Genomic DNA, 17,042 nt, shown 5'->3' with positions numbered 1-17,042 from the left:
ATGGACAGATTGCCAGATGTTTTGAAGAACGAGGAGATTGAGAGAGAGATGGAGCGACAAGTTAAGGTGTGGTATTTTAATATTTCTCTCTACAAATGGACCCCCTCTTCCCTCTAAACAATAAACAGTAAACATTACCAAAGGATTCCAAAGGAATATAGACATTTCAAGTGTCATTATGGCTGTACACAGTGTTGTAACGATGTGCAAATAGTTCAAGTACAAAAGAGGAAATAAATAAACATAAATATGGACTCTATTTACAATGGTGTTTGTTCTTCACTGGTTGCCCTTTTCTTGTGGCAACTGTTCACATATGTTGCTGCTGTGTTGTCACACAGTGGTATTTCACCCAGTAGATATGGGAGTTTATCAAAATTGGATTTGTTTTCAAATGTGGGTCTTTGTAATCTGAGGGAAATATGTGTATCCAATATGGTCAAACTACCTCTCTCTCATAGACTACTTTACATACACAGTGGTATTGGCTAGTTGTGAGCGCGCTGACTGAAAAGCGTTTATCCGGCTGAAGTAGTTTGAACGAGCAGAGTATCTCTCCTCTATGAGAGAGGGAACAAATCATTAGAGAGAGAGGGAACAAATCATTAGAGAGAGAGAGAGAGAGAGAGAGAGGGAACAAATCATTAGAGAGATAGATGGAACACATTAGAGAGAGAGAGGGAACAAATCATTAGAGAGAGAGAGGGAACAAATCATTAAGAGAGAGAGGGAACAAATCATTAGAGAGAGAGAGAACAAATCATTAAGAGAGAGAGGGAACAAATCCTTAGAGAGAGAGAGAACAAATCATTAGAGAGAGAGGGAACAAATCATTATAGAGAGAGAGGGAACAAATCATTAGAGAGAGAGAGAGGGAACACATCATTAGAGAGAGAGAGGGAACAAATCATTAGAGAGAGAGAGGGAACACATCATTAGAGAGAGAGAGGGAACAAATCATTAGAGAGAGAGAGGGAACAAATCATTAAGAGAGAGAGAGCACGATACAGAGAACGGGGTTAAAGGGCATAGCTATGCCAGTCGATTTTTGGTAAAATAAACTATAGGCCACAAACATGCACACGCCAGACACATGCACTCACAGGCACACACACACCAGACACATGGACTCACGTGCACAGACTGATACAGGCATACACATGCATGGCCACACGCAGCATTACAATTGTGTAGTTCCTGTTTTTAAGGACTGAAGGAGACAGACAGACAGACAGACAGACAGACAGACAGACAGGTAGGTAGGTAGGTAGGTAGGTAGATAGGTACATGCTGGCCACACCGGCCGCGTTGCGTGCGTGAGTGTTGCAAAATAAGTTTACACATACATGTTAAACTATAATTTCATACAAACTGCTGGCCCGCGTCAATGAGCGTCTGCGAAGCCAGGCACTAAAAATAGAACTTGGTTCTGTTTAAGGCGCTTGACGCAGTGCAAGTCATGCCTGGTTATTAGGAGCATATACCCACGAGGGTGATTGACAAATGAACGAGGTCCACCCTCCAGTCCAGTTGGTTGCAGTAACGCACCTTAAAGTTGGTTGCCAAAGGCATATAAACTCCACAGAAGACTGAACTAAGAGAGATTATTTTTATTTATTTTTTATTTCACCTTTATTTAACCAGGTAGGCTAGTTGAGAACAAGTTCCCATTTACAACTGCAACCTGGCCAAGATAAAGCATAGCAGTGTGAACAGACAACACAGAGTTACACATGGAGTAAACAATTAACAAGTCAATAACACAGTAGAAAAAAAAGAGTCTATATACATTGTGTGCAAAAGGCATGAGGAGGTAGGCGAATAATTACAATTTTGCAGATTAACACTGGAGTGATAAATGATCAGATGGTCATGTGCAGGTAGAGATATTGGTGTGCAAAAGAGCAGAAAAGTAAATAAATATAAACAGTATGGGGATGAGGTAGGTAAATTTGGTGGGCTATTTACCGATAGACTATGTACAGCTGCAGCGATCGGTTAGCTGCTCAGATAGCAGATGTTTGAAGTTGGTGAAGTTACTAGAAACTAACAAGGTTTCACCTTTCATCTGTGGATTAATTGTCAGAGTCGAGAACATGTGATTTTGTGTGAATCAAAATCAAATCAAAGTTTATTTGTCACGTGCGCTGAATACAACAGGTGTAGCTTAGTGAAAGAAGAAGTTACAGGTCTGCGAGAGCCAGAAATCTTGCTTGTTTGTAGGTGACCAAATACTTATTTTCCACCATTATTTGCAAATAAATTCATTAAAAATCCTACAATGTGATTTTGTCTGTCATAGTTGAAGTGTACCTATGATGAAAATTACAGGCCTCTCTCATCTTTTTAAGTGGGAGAACTTACACAATTGGTGGCTTACTAAATACTTTTTTGCCCCACTGTACAGTAGAGAGGCTATATACAGTAGCGAGGCTATATACAGGCACCGGTTAGTCAGGCTGATTGAGGTAGTATGTACATATAGATATGGTTAAAGTGACAATGCATATATGATGAACAGAGAGTAGCAGTAGCGTAAAAGAGGGGTTGGCGGGTGGTGGGTGGTGGGACACAATGCAAATAGCCCGGTTAGCCAATGTGCTGGGGCTAATTGAGGTAGTATGTACATTAATGTATAGTTAAAGTGACTATGCATATATGATAAACAGAGAGTAGCAGCAGTGTAAAAGAGGGGTCGGGGGGGGCACACAATGCAAACAGTCCGGGTAGCCATTTGATTAGATGTTCAGGACTTTTATGGCTTGGAGGTAAAAACTCTTGGGAAGCCTTTTTGTCCTAGACTTGGCACTCCGGTACCACTTGCCGTGCGGTAGTAGAGAGAACAGTCTATGACTGGGGTGGCTGTGGTTTTTCACCATTTTTAGGGCCTTCCTCTGAGACCGCCTAGGTTAAGCAGTTGCCATACCAGGCAGTGATGCTGTTGAATCTTTTGAGGATCTGAGGACCCATGCCAAATCTTTTCAGTTTCCTGAGGGAGAACAGGTTTCGTCATGCCCATTTCACAACTGTCATGGTGTGTTTGGACCATGTTAGTTTGTTGGTGATGTGGACACCAAGGAACTTGAAGCGCTCAACATGCTCCACTGCAGCTCCGTCGATGAGAATGGGGGCATGCTCAGTCCTCCTTTTCCTGTAGTCCACAATCATCTCCTTAGTCTTGGTTACGTTGATGGATAGGTTGTTATTCTGGCACCACCCGGCCAGGTCTCTGACCTCTTCCCTATAGACTGTCTCATCATTGTCGGTGATCAGGCCTACCACTGTTGTGTCGTCTGCAAACTTAATGATGGTGTTGGAGTCGTGTTTGGCCATGCAGTCGTGGGTGAACAGGGAGTACAGGAGGGGACTGAGCACGCACCCATGAGGGGCTCCAGTGTTGAGGATCAGTGTGACAGATGTGTTGCTACCTACCCTCACCACCTGGGGCCCGTTGGAAGTCTAGGATCCAGTTGCAGAGGTAGGTGTTTAGTCCCAGGTTCCTTAGCTTAGTGATGATCTTTGAGGGTACTATGGTGTTGAAAGCTGAGCTGTAGTCAATGAATAGTCTTCTCACATAGGTGTTCATTTTGTCCAGGTGGGAAAGGGCAGTGTGGAGTGCAATAGAGATTGCATCATCAGTGGATCTGTTTGGGGGTATGCAAATTGGAGTGGGTCTAGGGTTTCTGAGATAATGGTGTTGATGTGAGTGCTACGGGTCTGTATTCATTTAGGAAGGTTGCCTTCGTGTTCTTGGGCACAGGGACTATGGTTGTCTGCTTGAAACGTTGGTATTACCGACTCAATGAGGGACATGTTGAAAACGTCAGTGATGACACCTGTCAGTTGGTCAATGGGTCGATATTCTACAAAGATCCATGAAAAAAAAGGAACTTGTGCATTTCAGGTAAAATTACAACCCAATGTTTATATCCCAGGACAAATGAGCTAGCGATAGCAAGCTAGCTAGCTGTCCATGAATGTTTCATGTTTGTTATCGACCTGTCCCCAAATTAATATAGTTGGTTCAGAGTTAATTTTGATATTTCAACCTGCGTGTCCTGATCGTGTCTGGTGTGGATGGACAAAATCAACATGCCCGGTGTAGTCAGCATGGGTGGTGTAGTCAGCATGCCCGGTGTAGTCAGCATGGGTGGTGTAGTCAGCATGGGTGGTGTAGTCAGCATGCCCGGTGTAGTCAGCATGGGTGGTGTAGTCAGCATGCCCGGTGTAGTCAGCATGGGTGGTGTAGTCAGCATGGGTGGTGTAGTCAGCATGGGTGGTAGAGTCAGCATGCCCGGTGTAGTCAGCATGGGTGGTGTAGTCAGCATGCCCGGTGTAGTCAGCATGGGTGGTGTAGTCAGCATGGGTGGTGTAGTCAGCATGGGTGGTGTTGACAGCATGCCCGGTGTAGTCAGAATGGGTGGTGTAGTCAGCATGGGTGGTGTAGTCAGCATGCCCGGTGTAGTCAGCATGGGTGGTAGAGTCAGCATGCCCGGTGTAGTCAGCATGGGTGGTGTAGTCAGCATGCCCGGTGTAGTCAGCATGGGTGGTGTAGTCAGCATGTCCGGTGTTGTCAGCATGCCCGGTGTAGTCAGCATGGGTAGTGTAGTAGGCATGCCCGGTGTAGTCAGCATGGGTGGTGTAGTCAGCATGCCCAGTGTAGTCAGCATGGGTGGTGTAGTCAGCATGCCCCGTGTAGTCGCCATGGGTGGTGTAGTCAGCATGCCCGGTGTAGTCAGCATGGGTGGTGTAGTCAGCATGGGTGGTAGAGTCAGCATGCCCGGTGTAGTCAGAATGGGTGGTGTAGTCAGCATGCCCGGTGTGGTCAGCATGGGTGGTGTAGTCAGCATGGGTGGTGTAGTCAGAATACCTGGTGTAGTCAGAATGGGTGGTGTAGTCAGCATGCCCGGTGTAGTTAGAATGGGTGGTGTGGTCAGCATGCCCGGTGTAGTCAGCATGGGTGGTGTAGTCAGCATGGGTGGTGTAGTCAGCAAGGGTGGTGTAGTCAGATGCCCGGTGTAGTCAGCATGCCCGGTGTAGTCAGCATGCCCGGTGTAGTCAGCATGGGTGGTGTAGTCAGCATGCCCGGTGTAGTCAGCATGGGTGGTGTAGTCAGCATGGGTGGTGTAGTCAGCATGCCCGGTGTAGTCAGCATGGGTGGTGTAGTCAGATGCCCGGTGTAGTCAGCATGGGTGGTGTAGTCAGCATGCCCGGTGTAGTCAGCATGGGTGGTGTAGTCAGCATGTTAGTTTAAACAGAGCTAGGTTCCTTCTAGACGACCAGCAGAGCAGAGCTCTGCAACAGGAGCCTGGTTTGAGCCAGGACATATCCAGCTCACCACATAGCAGCAGCTAATGGGGATCCATAATAAATACAAATGCATATGTTTATGACAAAAATTAGTGGCACCCTTGATAAAGATGAGCAATAAAGACAGAATAAAATAAATCATACAAATACTGTCCTGTGTGAATTTAAGTATGCCCTCTCTAATTCTCTCTTTCTCTCTTTCTTTCTCTCTCTCGGAGGACCTGAGCCCAAGGACCATGCCTCAGGACTACCTGACATGATGACTCCTTGCTGTCCCCAGTCCACCTGGCCGTGCTGCTGCTCCAGTTTCAACTGTTCTGCCTGTGATTATTATTATTTGACCATGCTGGTCATTTATGAACATTTGAACATCTTGGCCATGTTCTGTTATAATCTCCACCCGGCACAGCCAGAAGAGGACTGGCCACCCCACATAGCCTGGTTCCTCTCTAGGTTTCTTCCTAGGTTCTGGCCTTTCTAGGGAGTTTTTCCCAGCCACCGTGCTTCTACACCTGCATTGCTTGCTGTTTGGGGTTTTAGACTGGGTTTCTGTACAGCACTTTGAGATATCAGCTGATGTACGAAGGGCTATATAAATACATTTGATTTGAGATATAGTCTATGCTCAAAATTTCTAAATTATATTATTTTCTACTAAAACAATTGCTCAGAAAAAATATTTGTTTAACAAGTAATACTTTTTTCTGTCTCAAAAAGATAGGGGTTAACATTAATGACACCCCATTTTTCTCTCAGTAATTGTATTAGTATAAAATAATATAATTTTCCCATGCTCTGTATTTGTATTATTTATTTTATACAGTATTTTGTCATCTCTAACAAGGGTGCCAATAATTTCGGTCGTGACTACATGTGATTCGCAGCACCCTTGTCTTGTTGTCATGACAACAGAGAGAGACATAGGTTGTGTTTTAAAGGTTGTGTGAGGTTGGTTATTTTTATTGCTGGTTGCCGTTTGGTAGAAAGTCTAGGTGGAAGCAAGCTAAAAAACAACCTGGAGCTCTGAGCCAACACACAAACAAACACACACTCACAGACACAATGTTGACTCTGACAGCGTTACTGGCCAACTGACATAGACAGCTGGATGTAAGAGAAAAGAGCCTCTCTACCTGTGGAGACAGGAGAAAGGCAGATTGCCTGAACGTGACTTTATCTCTAACCTAACACAAAACAGCCCAACACAAAGCTCAACTATTTCCTGTAAGACATGAAACATCAGCTTAACAGAAACAACCGTCATTAACTAGCCAAAAACAGTCCTGCTGCCACGCCACAATTCTCCCATCACCATGGTAACTGCACACTACGCATTCCCATGTTCTATCCATCACCGTGGCGATCGATGTGTTCGCAATAAGTGAATTACACACATAGGTGCTGTGGCTCACAAATTGCAAGCATACATACGCACTTTCACACACACACATTTATTGTACACTCACACACAACAACAAAAACACAAACATTGTAGTGTTCGTCCGTGTGTGTATATGTGCTTGTGTCTGTGCATGTGTGCCTGTGTGTGGTGTGTGTGCGCGTGTGCTTTCTTCCTTCATCTCATCAGTTGTCAATAAAGGGGAATATGAGAGGGGCTCCATTGTCAGCATCTACAGCTGGTTAAGCACTTTCTTCCCAATGTGCCATGACACAGATGATTATATCAACACACACACATCTGGGACTGTAAGCCAGGCCAACGAGCAGCTAGCACAACACAACACAACACAGCACAGCCAAAGATATTCAGAACTAACCCAAGATAGCAGGGCTAGGCGGTATACCATATTTTACTATCTACCGGTACTGATGCGCGGACTGGTTTGGGTTTTTACTTTACCTTCTATAAAGATATTTGAATGTTTGGTTTGTTAAATGTGACACGCCGTGTGTAACATCCATGTTTTATAGTTTACTCTGCTACTTGAGTCATCCCTCTCCGCTCTCTCAATGTCCCTTTCCACACAGACCTAGCCCCACACCAATGTTGATGACAACGAAGTTGTTTCCACTTTGCTTCATAAGATAAATAGACTAACATTCTATAATTACACTATTAGGGTTGTGTTTCTTACATCTACAAACTGCTAGTAGATGCAACAGTATATTCTAAATCAAAGAAGAATAAGTGAAGCATCAATACGTATGTTGGCTACACGAAGAAACATTTAATGTAGCGTTTGGTTCCTACCCTGTCATCTTCATTCATTGTCATGTCAACATAACACTGTATTCGAAGTGCCCACTGTTATATTTTAACTAATATAATTAGAATAATCATTCTATTTCCATGATTCCAACAGTTCACCCAAGTGTTTTGCTCTGAATCACAAGTCAAATCGCAATTGCAACATTTGGTTAAAAATAAGGCCTAGTTTTTTTGCCCATATCGTGCAGCCCTACGTGGCAGTGTGGATATTATCTCAGTTGAGTGCTCTGTTCTTGAACGGCACTGTTGGGTAAAGTTTTGTAAGTAAGCATTTCACGGTAAAGTCTACACTTGTTGTATTCGGCGCATGTGACAAATAAAGTTGGATTTGATATGCAGAAATTGCTGGAAATGCAGGAGATTATTTTTGGTTGAATTTGAATTGAACAGTATAAAAATCAGAATGGAGAAAGACCCATTGAAATCACAATGTACAGGTATGTGTTGCCACCCTAGGGTCACGTACTACTCATAAAGCACATGTTGAACTTTTACTATTCAAAAACATCAAATAACATCAGATACCTTCATACTGCCCCCCCCCCCCCAAAAAAATAGTGATATGATATTTTGTCCATATCGCCCAGCCCTACAAGATAATTAATCTGTGTCGTTTACCATGGGAGCAAATGAAGCATAGTGGGCAGAACATGCAAGAAGGTGGTCAAAACCAGATCTTACTGGCGTGTTGCAGCACGAATTTGCATATTTCCGTTAGCAACGCCTCCTCTGTGAAGTGCACGTGTGCACAAACTCATTTTGACCTTTGCACTTCTGCTAAAAAAATAAAAAAAAATACTTTGGCAAAGTGTCAAGTCTATAAAACGTAGTGTAATGTGTTCATAGTAGATTATCGTTTTGGGAACAGAAAAATGCTTTGAGATCAGATGTTTCATCGATGTCGGCCCAGTTTCACCTAGTTTCATCCTCTCCCACTACTGGACTTCCTCTCACAAGTTGTTTTATTTAAGCTTTATTTCACTAGGCAAGTCGGTTAAGAACAAATTCTTATTTACGGCCTACCAAAAGGCAAAAGACCTCCTGCGGGGACGGGGGCTGGGATTAAAAAAATTATAATATTAAAATGTTTTAATAACAATATAGGACAAAACACATCACGAGACAACACTACATAAAGAGAGACCTAAGACAACAACATAGCAAGGCAGCAACACATGACAACACAGCATGGTAGCAACGCAACATGACGACAACATGGTAGCAGGACAAAACATGGTACAAACATTATTGGGCACAGACAACAGCACAAAGGGCAAGAAGGTAGAGACAACAATACATCACGCAAAGCAGCCACAACTGTCATTAAGAGTGTCCATGATTGAGTCTTTGAATGAAGAGATTGAGATAAAACTGCCCAGTTTGAGTGTTCGTTGCAGCTCGTTCCAGTTGCTAGCTGCAGCAAACTGAAAAGACGAGACCCAAGGATGTGTGTGCTTTGGGGACCTTTAACAGAATCTGACTGGCAGAACGGGTGTTGTATGTGGAGGATGAGGGCTGCAGTAGATATCTCAGATAGGGGGGAGTGAGGCCTAAGAGTGTTTTAAAAATAAGCATCAACCAGTGGGTCTTGCGAAGGGTATACAGAGATAACCTGTTTACAGAGGAGTATAGAGTGCAGTGAGGTGTCCTATGAGGAACATTGGTGGCAAAGCTGATGGACGAATGGTAAAGAACATCTAGCCGCTCTAGAGCACCCTTACCCGCAAATCTATAAATTATGTCTCCGTAATCTAGCATGGGTAGAATGGTCATCTGAATCAGGGTTAGTTTGGCAGCTGGTGTGAAAGAGGAGTGATTACGATAGAGGAAACCAAGTCTAGATTTAACTTTAGCCTGCAGCTTTGATATGTGCTGAGAGAAGGACAGTATACCGTCTAGCCATACTCCCAAGTAGTTGTATGAGGGGACTACCTCAAGCTCTAAACCCTCAGAGGTAGTAATCACACCTGTGGGGAGAGGGGCATTCTTCTTACCAAACCACATGATCTTTGTTTTGGATGTGTTCAGAACAAGGTTACGGGTAGAGAAAGCTTGTTGGACACTAAGAAAGCTTTGTTGTAGAGCATTTAACACAAAATCCGGGGAGGGGCCAGCTGAGTATGAGACTGTATCATCTGCATATAAATGGATGAGAGAGCTTCCTACTGCTTCCTACTGCCTGAGCTACGTTGTTGGTGACAAGCAGTGGCTGAGACAGCAGATTTTCTGAATTTATACACTGCACTCTTTGTGAGAGGTAGTTTGCAAACCAGGCCAAAGACCCCTCAGAGACACCAATACTCCTTAGCCGGCCCACAAGAATGGAATGGTCTACCGTTTCAAAAGCTTGGGCCAAGTCAATAAAAATAGCAGCACAACATGGCTTAGAATCAAGGGCAATGGGGACATCATTGAGGACCTTTAAGGTTGCGGTGACACATCCATAACCTGAGCAGAAACCAGATTGCATACCAGAGAGAATACTATAGACATCAAGAAAGCCAGTCAGTTGATCATTGACAAGTTTTCCCAACACTTTTGATAAACAGGGCAAAATAGAAATAGGCCTATAACAGTTAGGATCAGCTTGGTCTCCCCTTTAAATAAAGGACGAACCGTGGCTGGCATCCAAGCAATGGGAACCTCCTCAGAAAGGAGAGACAGGTTTAAAAGGTTGGAGATTGGCTTGGCGGTAATAGGGGCAGCAACCTTAAAGAAGAAAGGGTCTATACCATCTAACTCAGATGTTTTTTTGGGGTCAAGTTTGAGGAGCTCCTTTAGCACCTCAGACTCAGTGAATACCTGCAGGGAGAAACATTGTAGTGGGGCAGGGGAAAAAGAGGATGAAGCATTGGGGATAGTCGCATTAGAAGGGGTGGGAGATGAGGAAATGTTGGACGGTCAAGGAGGCATGGCTGAGTCAAATAGGAATCCTGACTTAATGAAGTGGTGATTAAAGAGCTCAGCCATGCACTTTAAGAGACATGGGCAGCTGTGAGGAGGAGGGTTTATTCTCCAGGTCTTTAACCGTTTTCCAGAACTTCTTGGGGTTAGACCCACAGAGAGAGAACTGCTCCTTAAAGTAACTAACTTCGGCCTTCCGGATAGCATGAGTGCACTTAATACTCAATTGCCTGAACGAGAGCCAGTCAGACATTCTTGAGGTGCAGTAACACTGGAAGATCACGGTCAAACCAGGGGCTGAACCTGTTTTAAATACTCATTTTCTTTATGGGGGCACAACACCACTGAAAATATCAACAGAGGGATCAAGCTGATTCTATACCATTTCACAGAGGCCAGTTCATGAAGGAAGGCTTGTTTACCATTTTACAGAGGCCAGTTCATGAAGGAAGGCTTTTTTTAGCAAGCGTCTATGACAAATCAGGACAGGTCGTTTCACTGAGCAGCCATTTTGAACACAGCCTGTAAAACAGTGATCACAAGGTCATTACAGAAAACCCCAGACTGATACCTATCAGGATTATTTGTAAGGATAACATCAAGAAGAGTAGCCTTTTCTGGGTGTTTGGAGTCATACCTTGTGGGATTGGTAATAATCTGGGAAAGATTTAGGGTGTCCCATTGCTTTAGGACTTGGACACTACAGTATTTGGTGGTGGATCCTAGACTTCCTGACGGGCTGCCCCCAGGTGGTGAGGGTAGGCAGCAACACATCTGCCACACTGAACCTCAACACTGGAGCCCCTCAGGGGTGCGTGCTCAGTCCCCTCCTGTACTCCCTGTTCACCCACAACTGCATGGCCAGGCACGACTCCAACACCATCATTAAGTTTGCAGACGACACAACAGTGGTAGGCCTGATCACCGACAACGATAAGACAGCCTATAGGGAGGTCAGAGACCTGGCCGGGTGGTGCCAGAATAACAACCTATCCCTCAACGTAACCAAGACTAAGGAGATGATTGTGGACTACAGGAAAAGGAGGACCGAGCACGCCCCCATTCTCATCGACAGGGCTGTAGAGGAGCAGGTTAAGAGCTTCAAGTTCCTTGGTGTCCACATCACCAACAAATTAGAATGGTCCAAACACACCAAGACGATCATGAATAGGGCACGATGAAGCTATTCCCCCTCATGAAACTAAAAAGCTTTGACATGGGTCCTGAGATCCTCAAAAGGTTCTACAGCTGCAACATCGAGAGCATCCTGACTGGTTGCGTCACTGCCTGGTACGGCAATTGCTCGGCCTCCGACCGCAAGTTACTACAGAGGGTAGTGCGTACGGGTCAGTACATCACTGGGGCTAAGCAGCCTGCCATCCAGGACCTCGACACCATGCGGTGTCAGAGGAAGGCCCTAAAAATTGTCAAAGGCTCTAGCCACACCAGTCATAGAATGTTCTCTCTACTACCGCATGACAAGCAGTACCGGAGTGCCAAGTCTAGGACAAAAAGGCTTCTCAACAGTTTTTACCCCCAAGCCATAAGACTCCTGAACAGGTAATCAAATGGCTACCCGGACTATTTGCATTGTGTTCCCCCCCCAACCCCTCTTTTACGCTGCTGCTACTCTCTGTTTATCATATATGCATAGTTACTTTAACTATACATTCATGTGGGGCGGCAGGTAGCCTAGTGGTTAGGGCGTTGGACTGGTAACCGAAAGGTTACAAGATCCAATCCCTGAGCTGAAAATATAAAAATCTGTCACTCTGCCCCTGAACAAGGCAGTTAACCCACTGTTCCTAGGCCATCATTGAAAATAAGAATATGTTCTTAACTGAATTGCCTAGTTAAATAACGGTAAAATTCAATTTTAAATGTACATACTACCTCAATTGGCCCGACCAACCAGTGCTCCCGCACATTGGCTACCCAGACTATCTGCATTGTGTCCCGCCACCCACTCTTTTACACTACTGCTACTTTCTGTTTATCATATATGCATAGTCACTTTAACCATATCTACATGTACATACTACCTCAATCAGCCTGACTAACCGGTGCCTGTATATAGCCTCGCTACAGTATATAGCCTTGCTACTGTATATAGCCTCTCTACTATTATAGCCTCGCTACTGTATATAGCCTCTCTACTGTATGTAGCCTCGCTACTGTATGTAGCCTAGCTTCTGTATATAGCCTCGCTACTGTATATAGCCTCGCTACTGTATATAGCCTCACTACTGTATATAGCCTCACTACTGTATATAACCTCACTACTGTATATAGCCTCTCTACTGTATGTAGCCTCGCTACTGTATGTAGCCTAGCTTCTGTATATAGCCTCGCTACTGTATATGGCCTCTCTACTGTATATAGCCTCGCTACAGTATATAGCCTCTCTACTATTATAGCCTTGCTACTGTATATAGCCTCTCTACTATTATAGCCTCGCTACTGTATATAGCCTCGCTACTGTATGTAGCCTAGCTTCTGTATATAGCCTCGCTACTGTATATGGCCTCTCTACTGTATATAGCCTCGCTACAGTATATAGCCTCGCTACAGTATATAGCCTCGCTACTGTATATAGCCTCGCTACAGTATATAGCCTCGCTACAGTATATAGCCTCACTACTGTATATAGCCTCTCTACTGTATGTAGCCTCGCTACAGTATATAGTCTCGCTACTGTATATAGCCTCACTACTGTATATAGCCTCTCTACTGTATGTAGCCTCGCTACAGTATATAGCCTCACTACACTATATAGCCTCACTACTGGTTATATAGCCTCACTAATGTATGTAGCCTCGCTACAGTATATAGCCTCACTACTGTATATAGCCTCACTACTGTATATAGCCTCACTACTGTATATAGCCTCTCTACTGTATGTAGCCTCTCTACTGTATGTAGCCTCGCTACAGTATATAGCCTCGCTACAGTCTATAGCCTCGCTACTGTATATAGCCTCGCTACTGTATATAGCCTCTCTACTGTATATAGCCTCGCTACAGTCTATAGCATCGCTACTGTATATAGCCTCGCTACTGTATATAGCCTCGCTACTGTATATAGCCTCTCTACTGTATGTAGCCTCGCTACTGTATATAGCCTCTCTACTGTAAATAGCCTCACTACTGTATATAGCCTCACTACTGTATATAGCCTCGCTACTGAAAATATATGTTTACTGATGTTTTATTTCTTTACTTACCTATTGTTCACCTAATTCATTTTTTGCACTATTGGTTAGAGCCTGTAAGTAAGCATTTCACTGTAAGGTCTATAACACCTGTTGCATTCGGCGCACGTGACAAATAAACGTTGATTTGATTTGGTGAGAGAACGCTCTAAAAGGATTCTTCAGCATATGGCCCCTGTGACGTGTCTGTGTTACCCCTTCTGTCTGTGGAACAACACAGCTAGCACATAACAAGACCGCACAACACAGCTAGCACATAACAAGACCGCACAAAACAGCTAGCACATAACAACACTGCACAAAACAGCTAGCACATAACAACACTGCACAAAACAGCTAGCACATAACAACACTGCACAAAACAGCTAGCACAACACAATAGCACAACACAGCACCGCAATGATCAGCATACAGATGCTTTAAATTATAGGTGTAAACCACATTTACATTTGAATGAGAAGAGAGACAGAGAACGAGGAGGGTGAAAAGGGAGAGAAAGAAAGGGAGGGAGAGAGAGAGAAAGAGAGAGGGGGAGGGAAAAGGGAGAGAGAAAATAAGACAGAAAAAGAGAGTGAGGGAGAAAGTGCCCCCCTCCCCGTGCCAAGCAAAGACTCACCTTGATGGATTTGCTGTCCGGCGTTAACACCTCCTCTGACAGCTCCATCATCTTCAGGGCCATGAGTGCGATTGGCTTGGCATGGCTGTCAATCTTCTGGTGGAGCCCGCCCGCAACACAGTAGGCGTCGCCTATAGTCTCAATCTACATGGGGATTGGAGGAGAGATATTTTCAGAATAAAAAATTATAAAACAAGTTTTAAACCCCCCCCCCCCAACCCGCAAAAGCTGTACCTGACAACAAGAAACACAACTCTCATTTTCATCCAGTCTCAGTCATCTATCCAGAGTAACCATGACAATGGGAACATATGGTTCTCTCTCTCTCCTCTCTACTCACATGGAGCAGGAAAAGAGAGAGGGGAGAGAGGTGAAAGTGGAGACGAGAGAAAATGGCAGTAAAAAGAGAGAAGGGGAAGAGTCAAGTAAAAAAGTGGAAGGGTGAGGAGAGAGGAAGGGAAGGGTGAGGAGAGAGGAAGGGAAGGGTGAGGAGAGAGGAAGGGAAGGGTGAGGAGAGAGGAAGGGAAGGGTGAGGAGAGAGGAAGGGAAGGGTGAGGAGAGAGGAAGGGAAGGGTGAGGCGAGAGGAAGGGAAGGGTGAGGAGAGAGGAAGGGAAGGGTGAGGCGAGAGGAAGGGAAGGGTGAGGCGAGAGGAAGGGAAGGGTGAGGAGAGAGGAAGGGAAGGGTGATGCGAGAGGAAGGGAAGGGTGAGGCGAGAGGAAGGGAAGGGTGAGGAGAGAGGAAGGGAAGGGTGAGGAGAGAGGAAGGGAACGGTGAGGAGAGAGGAAGGGAAGGGTGAGGAGAGAGGAAGGGAAGGGTGAGGCGAGAGGAAGGGAAGGGTGAGGCGAGAGGAAGGGAAGGGTGAGGAGAGAGGAAGGGAAGGGTGAGGCGAGAGGAAGGGGAGGGTGAGGCGAGAGGAAGGGAAGGGTGAGGAGAGAGGAAGGGAAGGGTGAGGCGAGAGGAAGGGAAGGGTGAGGAGAGAGGAAGGGAAGGGTGAGGAGAGAGGAAGGGAAGGGTGAGGCGAGGCGAGAGGAAGGGAAGGGTGAGGAGAGAGGAAGGGAAGGGTGAGAGGAAGGGAAGGGTGAGGCGAGAGGAAGGGAAGGGTGAGGAGAGAGGAAGGGAAGGGTGAGGCGAGAGGAAGGGAAGGGTGAGGCGAGAGGAAGGGAAGGGTGAGGAGAGAGGAAGGGAAGGGTGAGGCGAGAGGAAGGGAAGGGTGAGGAGAGAGGAAGGGAAGGGACGCATAGAGGGAGTGATGGCTGTTAATGGACGGATAGAGGGAGTGATGGTCGTTAATGGACGCATAGAGGGAGTGATGGTTGTTAATGGACGGATAGAGGGAGTGATGGTTGTTAATGGACGGATAGAGGGAGTGATGGTTGTTAATGGACGGATAGAGGGAGTGATGGCTGTTAATGGATGGATAGAGGGAGTGATGGTTGTTATTGGATGGATAGAGGGAGTGATGGTTGTTAATGGACGGATAGAGGGAGTCATGGTTGTTAATGGACGGATAGAGGGAGTGATGGTTGTTAATGGACGGATAGAGGGAGTGATGGTTGTTAATGGATGGATAGAGGGAGTGATGGTTGTTAATGGACGGATAGAGGGAGTGATGGCTGTTAATGGACGGATAGAGGGAGTGATGGTTGTTAATGGACGGATAGAGGGAGTGATGGTTGTTAATGGACAGATAGAGGGAGTGATGGTTGTTAATGGATGGATAGAGGGAGTGATGGTTGTTAATGGACCCACTGGGCCTTGCTGTAATGCCACTCTGTCATGTAGCCAGTACTGACACACTCATGTTAAGCACCGTTACATTGGCCATTAATCAGTGTGTTTTTCCACATACGCACGCACACACACGTTTCTGATTTAAAACAACTTGATTGGTCCTTGTATTTACCCACGACAGCACCACTGTTTCTAGGCCGTCATTGAAAATAAGAATTTGTTCTTAACTGACTTGCCTAGTTAAAAAAAAAATTGCACTAAACCTCTCCTATGTGGACAGATGACACAACAATGACACAACAGGGTTGGAGTCAATTGTGAACAATAACTTTGAATTGGCCACACCCCACAGGAAGAAGAATTTGAATATAATTTGAATCAACTGAGATGTGAAACATGAAAGTTCATTAATTTGACAAATATTTTATAAAAAGGATATGCCACTTATTAAGGCAAACAATACACATACCATATGAAATGTACATTTTATTATAACTGAAAGATGTTAAACAGTATTCTTCTTTGTCATGAGATGTTAGATTGTTCCCTTCCATACCGCAGTGTTTGATCTAATGCATTATGGGGAAAAAACACATTTCTTCTGATATTTCAAAACATTAAGGGAATTATTGATTATTATGGACAACCGACATGATCTTTCAATATTTCCAGACCACTGTAATTATTTAAAATTGTTAAAGAGAATGAGTTTTAAAGATGAAATGTTTCAACCTTATGCTAAATGGTAAAGGTAACCATGCATGAAGTCAAAATAAACATTGCTCTGGTGATGTGTGGAATAAATAATGCATTTCAATTTCATTGAATTTCATTGAATTCAATTATAATTATTTTAATTCAAATTCAATTGAGATTCTGCTTCCTGTGGGGTGTGGCCATTTAAAATTCAATTCAAATAAAATATTTGAATTGCAAATTTTTCAAATCATTTAATTGGAATTAAAGAACAATTCACAACTCAATTCAGAATCGACCCCAACCCTGACACGCATGCACTGAGTGCACAGGATGTGCATGT

At 44.5% G+C, this 17,042-nt stretch overlaps 1 protein-coding gene across 2 annotated transcripts in view; it reads right to left on the bottom strand.

Moving 5' to 3' along the window:
* Positions 1-17,042, bottom strand: part of LOC139385814 (guanylate cyclase 1, soluble, alpha 2) — a 101,108-nt gene that overhangs the window by 35,130 nt on the left and 48,936 nt on the right. For both annotated transcript variants that reach the window (XM_071131057.1, XM_071131058.1), the window contains one exon: positions 14,272-14,415. In XM_071131057.1, coding sequence (XP_070987158.1) covers positions 14,272-14,415 — 144 coding nt within the window. The remainder of the gene's footprint in view (positions 1-14,271; positions 14,416-17,042) is intronic.

The sequence above is a fragment of the Oncorhynchus clarkii genome, chromosome 27 (assembly GCF_045791955.1).
Source record: "Oncorhynchus clarkii lewisi isolate Uvic-CL-2024 chromosome 27, UVic_Ocla_1.0, whole genome shotgun sequence".
NCBI classification, from domain to species: Eukaryota; Metazoa; Chordata; class Actinopteri; order Salmoniformes; family Salmonidae; genus Oncorhynchus; species Oncorhynchus clarkii.
Note: the sequence above shows the minus strand (reverse complement) of the source record. Positions and strands in the feature narration are given on the sequence as shown.